Here is a 6,029-nt window from a genome sequence, read left to right as displayed (position 1 = left end):
CTAATTTGGTTATTATCTTCATCACCACTATGCTGATGGAAAGTTGAGGTAAGTATCGTAGTCCACAAAATATTTCTGGAGCTTCACGGCAAAACAGCGTTGCGGCATTCTCCTAAACAACTGAAGTAGATGGGGACTTGTTTTAAAATGTTGAAAAACAACCGAAACAAAGCATAAGAACGCCATGCAGCTCGGCCAGTGTAATCCCAAATTGATTTGAAAAGACACCCTTGTATGGTTGAGCTCGTGCACCCACTTCGGATGTTAACTCAAAGTGAAGTCCCCATCTTCTTCAGGTAATTAGGAGAATGCAACGCTGTTTTGCTGTGCAGCTCCAGAAATGTTTTGTGGACGACAAAACGACTGACTTAATTTTCATTTTTGGGTGAACTGTTCCTCTAAACAAACATCTCAGTTTTACAGGCTTTCTGCTCTGCATAGTGAGGCAAAGGATGGCATGAAAAAACGATGTACACCATCAAATTCTTAGCAGAAAATAATAGAGTATCTGAATAAACCACGTGGAAACGACATGCATGAATGTAAAACATGTCTTTAGCAGTGACTGTATGAAAAGCTGTCGAACCACTGAAGATCACAGTCGGGTGGCTGCTTCTACTTTTTGCAATAAATAGGAACTTTATGAAGCTTCCGCTCCTGTTCAGGCTGCAGGACTGTAACGTCGTAGTTCCCTCTTTGGACAGAGACGTGTGAAATGATGAGTTACGCTGCCCTCTGGTGACACTTCATCAACCAAAGCGACACAACTACAGGCTGGAGTGAAGCTGTATTCTGATAATCAGTTAATCGTCATTTATCAAGCAAGAATTAAAAACCAGTCACCGGGTCCGACTGTGAGGTTACGCTGCTTTTCCTCCAATTTGAGTGAATATAGCATTTTATTCTATTTTATCTAATTTTTTCTGAATATTTTTATTCTGTTCCATTTAATTTTTCTCTTCGTCCATTTCTACCCCTTGCTGCTACTTTTTTTTTATTGTTTGCACACTGTTTGCTCCCTTGTGCTGCTGTGTCAAATTGGGGGGGATCAATAAAGTTACATCTTATCTTAATTTACATACATGTAAATTGTGCATCACTTTTTAGTTATTTGAAAGGATTTGAAAGGGCTTACATGCATGTTTGATCCATGCAATGATTAATAAAATTATAATCAAAGATTCATCAAACATTGTTAGATGCAGCCCTGATTTTTAGCACTAAATTAAAACACATTTTGATTAAACCAATGTAATGAATGGTCTATGATGAAAGAACTCAAAAAAAAAAAAAAAGTCCAGCTGCTGATTTGAACGATCCTTTAATATAAATCATAACAAAGGGCAAAGGATTTTGGGGATTACATCTGATGGAAAAAAAACTCAACTGGGAACAATAGTCAGGCAGGTTTTTACCACTGTTGACATCAAAACATGAACCTGAGAGGTGCTTCACTGGCTCTGAATGGACGGGGGAGAGTCTATGGGGATAACGAGCGTCTTGTGCTTTTACAGTTTCAGTGCTGAGATGAAGTAAGGCATATTTCTACACGAGAAGCTGAAACAAACGGTGTCGAAGAGTGAAGATCAGTATGCAGGTAACTGTAAGAGGATGTTTTTGTAACGACTCCACACTTTCGCCCTTGTTTTTTTTTGGATTTCTAGCTTTGGTGGTGTCTTAAAAATACTGACTTGTGTGAATTCCGTTGCATTTCAGTTTTAATAATTATAAGACAAGTAGTTAAAAAAGAAGCAAACGTGTTAAAATTGGATGGATTTTGCATAGTAAAATATGCATTAATATACAAAGTCTGTGAGCAACGCCACAAAGTTACAAATCCCAACCAAAGACGCTCCCGCTCACTGGCTTCTTGATTTGGTTTTGAGGGTCATTCGTGTCTTTTCACCTGAGCAACATCCCTTCACACACCTCCCCCTCAGCTGTACGTGTGAATGATTCTGTGCCGCTTCAGATGGTGCATCAGGATGAAGGTTTTCCCGCACAGTGAGCAGCTGTAGGGCCGCTCCCCGCTGTGCGTGCGCTGGTGGACCCTCAGACTGCTCTGCTGCGTGAACCTCTTCCCGCACTGTCCGCAGCCGTACGGCTTCTCGCCCGTGTGTGTCCGGTGGTGTATGCTGAGGTGGGATGAACACTGGAAGTTCTTCCCGCACACCGTGCACCAGAAAGCACGCTTTCTCTTGTGGCTTTGCTGGTGCAGCTTGAACTGGTGCAGGCGGCCGAACGTCTTCCCGCACTGCGAGCAAACGTAGCCCCGCGCCATGCCGGAGAGAGGTCTGTGCGAGGTGTAGCTGCCTGTGGTGAAGGTGTTGTGCGAGGGAGTTACGACTGGTCTCTCTCCAGCTGCAGTCTCCCTCTCGGGGAGCTCATCCGGCTGCCTCAGATGCGAGTACATTTGTTCTTTCTGCCTGTCTTGCTGTGTCTGGTTACCCTGATGTCTGGGCTGAAAACTGGACGACTGTGGAACATCTTTCTGATACTCACTGTTGTAGTTCCCATTACAAGGCCTCTGCGAGGACAGCTGCTGCACACCAGCCGACTTGGCGGTGTTTGAAACCACGTGAGTGTCAGAATGATCCGGGAACGTGTTGGAATACTCCTCCACCACACTGGAAAAGTCAGGAAAACCAGCATCAATGTCATTACCTTCGATTATGGACGACCACAGCTGATTCTCTCGTTCATCGATGGAAAAGTCAGCAGCAAGTTGGGTCTGCTTCCCTGCGCCGTGCTGGCATCCATCCTGACTGAATCCAGATCGGCCTTCCTCCTTCTCCGTCTTGACAGGGAACTGAAGGCCGCTGATGTCTCCTGCAAGCTGACCGGAGTTGTACAAATCACCAAACTCAGAGGCTTTTTGCCTGGCGACCTCTGAATGGTTTAACTGACGGTTTTCTTCAAGCTGCTGGCTCTCGGGGGCAGCAGGATTAGGGTATTGTAAAGCAGAACCTGCAAGTGACAGATGTGAAAAAATCAGAAGCAGCCACGAAGTTAATAACAAGCAAAAAGTATGAACTTGTTTGGATTTATTCTGCACAAACTCCAGTTCTTTCACTCACCGATCGGTCCAGCAGAATCACTGATCCACAGCGTCTCATCAGGACTTTCTTCTTTAATTGTGAATGAAACAGCAACATCGTCAATCTCAGGAAACTAAATGTAGAGAGGATTTCAAAACAGGAGGTTACTGTTAGAAATAGTATAACAGCCATATTGTGCTGTCACAATCGAGCCTGAAAGCCAGATTTTATGATGTGATCAACAAGAGATGACAGATTTTTGTCCACTTGGGGGCAGCACAAATTGTAAACACAACATTGACATATTATCAGCTTACGAAGTAGATTTGACAAACCTGTTTGCAAACAGTTGCGTATATAAAACTCAACATTAACATTAATTTTGAGTTGTCCATCATTCACTCTCCTTTTAGCTCTGTTTGCTCTCCACAATCTCCTGAGGAGATTATCTGGCTCTTTAGCTGCTGAATTGTCCTCTGTGTTCACCAACTAGTCGTTTATTTTCTCTGTAAGTTTTGTGTTTCTGGGCAGGTAGTGTACAGTTTGTTTTTCAGCTGTTCTGCTGAACCACACCGATGAGAGCAGAGAGACTGAGCCAAATCATTCAAGTTGCAGCAATAAAACCAAAACTAAGAGCTGGAGAACACTAAATCATAGAGCTTCAGAGTGTTGTGGTTAATTACATGTGGATATATAAATTCATTGTATGCATATTTCACACCAGAGTTTAAGGGACAATTCACCCCAAAATTTAAAAAATGTCCTCTTGCATGTAGTGCTTATCATGTATCTAGATTGTTTTGGTGTGAGTTGCCAAGTTTTGGAGGCATCTACAAAGAGATGTCTGCCTTCTCTGAAATATAATGGAACTAGATGGCACTCAGCTTTTGGTGCTCAAAGCGCCAAAAAATACATTTGAACAACTCAACAGCAATGTCTCTTTCCAGGAATCATGACCCTGTAAGCAGCGTAGGAACTATTTTTTTCCGTATCACTGCTCAAAATGAGGAGTGTATCTACTCATGGACGAGAGGCTTAACTAAGTTAATTAAGTTAGCTAGCAAAGGTAAGGAGGACGGCATTAATGTTTACATCCCGCACTGTCACACCTGATGGACATCTTGTCCTCTTGCTTCCTTTTGCGTGGTGATATGGAAAGAAAATAGATCCTAAACGAAACTGCTCACTAATTTCTGTGGATTATTTTGAGCAACCAGGTCATAATTTCCAGTAAGAGACATTGTTGTTGCGTTTCTCACCCTTTTTTTTTTTACACTTTGAGGACCACAAGCTGAGTGCAATCTATTATATTTGAGAGGAACACAGACACCTCTACGGCAGATAAAAAAAAAAAAAATGTCACCCTTCTCTGAACACTGTGTACAAGATATTACCACAAACTAGTTTTGGACTTGGGGCCCCTGGTGGTCCTGGGTCCTGTTTGCCTTCTTTACCTGGTTAGTTAAGTCAGGTACATACACACTGATGTTCCTGACGTAAATCAAACTTAATTATGAAAATGACACAGACCTTAATATCTCCTGTGGGATGCGGACAGTCAGTTCCTCTGTCCATGTAGTTTTCTGTTGCAGAAAAGGAAATGATACATTTTAATGAGGTGGAGCAAAGTGACATCAAATGTCATTTAAAAGGAGGAAATGCGTCCAATGTTATTACAATGTACATACATTTATACACAAAATTACATCATTCCTGCAGCACTGCCTTAACTCATTGTAAATGTAATCACATGTTTGACACTTCTACATTAATATGCATGACACATTAATTTCCTGGAGTCGTTGATGAAGAGCACACATTAAAGGAAGTGGACCATCTTACCAAAGCCTCGCTGCAGCTGTGCATTCTTGTTCTCCATCATCAGTAGTTTCCTCTTCAGCATCTCGTTCTCGCTTTGCTTTCTGGATATTTCGAGATGCAAAAACGCACATTTGTCATCGACTAGTTTGGATATCTCTGTCACTGCTGCTTTCACCAAAACCTCCATTATTGAGGACAACTGGGTTTGAAAGGGAATGCACGTCGCCATGTTAATTCATGCAAAGTAACACGTGAGGGAAATTGCGATTAAAAAATGTCCTTCCACGCAATGGTTCTTTCAAAAATTGCGAGAAACAACGCACTAAATGTTACATCCCTGTTTGTTTCTAGCTAGCTGGAGCCTCTTCTTCCGTGTAGCGGAGGGATCTACCGTAAATACACGAGTAGACGCGCAGTGACATTACAGTCGACGAGGAAGAGACGGACAGGCATGTAGGCTGATGGCCTTCATGTACTTTGTTATCAATCGTAGATGCTTCATGTTAGACTAAAGGTGACTTACCTTCACTCATCTGTCAAACAGCTGCACAGAGTTACAAGTGTCGGGCTGCTCCAAGTCATATTTGTCAAATTGTACTGGAGTTAAAGTCTTTATTATCTGATATTAAATGTGCTGAGGAATCACATTTTCTAGCAATTAATGTACTCAAGTAAGTACAAGAAAAATTATGTTATATTTTATTATATAGATGTATGTATTAGGCTTGGGTCGAGATATGATCGATATCTGCCATCATAATTGGTGTTAGGGAGCTGCTCTGACTGTATTTGAATGTATTAGTGTTATTTCTCACCTGGTTGGTCCTCTAAAGCTTAGAGGGAAGGGAACCAGTGACTTATTCATACAACTAATTAACAAAAAATACCAATAAAATATAATTATATATTGTAAGAAAAACCAGACCTGCTCGCCAACAGCAATAATATTGTGTATCGAGATTTTTGGATGGGACAATATCGCGATATAAAATTTGGACGTCTCCCAAGCCCAGAATGTACAGTGCATACTGTGTACTATGGGTCAGCCGTTTATCAGCTAAGACAATGATCAGATCTGATATTCATCATTTTTCTGATTATTGGAATCAGTGTTTTTTTGTTTTTTCGGTTGCTGATAAAATACAATTATTTAAAAACACACTACTTTGG

The 6,029-nt window shown here is 41.5% G+C and overlaps 1 protein-coding gene across 1 annotated transcript; it reads right to left on the bottom strand.

Moving 5' to 3' along the window:
• Positions 1–1,305: 1,305 nt before the first annotated feature.
• Positions 1,306–5,205, bottom strand: LOC311266295 (uncharacterized protein). The gene is made up of 4 exons (XM_084368587.1): positions 4,881–5,205; positions 4,569–4,621; positions 3,078–3,171; positions 1,306–2,967 (listed from the first exon to the last, which is right to left on the bottom strand). Exons 1-4 carry the CDS (start codon positions 5,086–5,088, stop codon positions 1,937–1,939), a joined length of 1,386 nt encoding a protein of 461 aa, XP_084224713.1. The 5' UTR covers positions 5,089–5,205; the 3' UTR covers positions 1,306–1,936.
• Positions 5,206–6,029: the final 824 nt, after the last annotated feature.

This window comes from Pagrus pagrus, assembly GCF_965226575.1.
Source record: "Pagrus pagrus genome assembly, chromosome: 12".
Taxonomy (NCBI): Eukaryota; Metazoa; Chordata; class Actinopteri; order Spariformes; family Sparidae; genus Pagrus; species Pagrus pagrus.
The sequence above is the reverse complement of the archived record's forward strand: the minus strand, read 5'-3'. Positions and strand labels throughout refer to the sequence as shown.

Coding starts and splice junctions, on each gene's coding strand:
- LOC311266295 (XM_084368587.1), bottom strand. CDS start 5,088: ATGGCGACGTGCATTCCCTTTCAAACCCAGTTGTCCTCAATAATGGAG. Junction 3,172..4,568: donor ATCCCACAGGAGATATTAAG/GTCTGTGTCATT, acceptor CTCTACATTTAG/TTTCCTGAGATTGACGATGT. Junction 2,968..3,077: donor TGATTCTGCTGGACCGATCG/GTGAGTGAAAGA, acceptor TGTCACTTGCAG/GTTCTGCTTTACAATACCCT.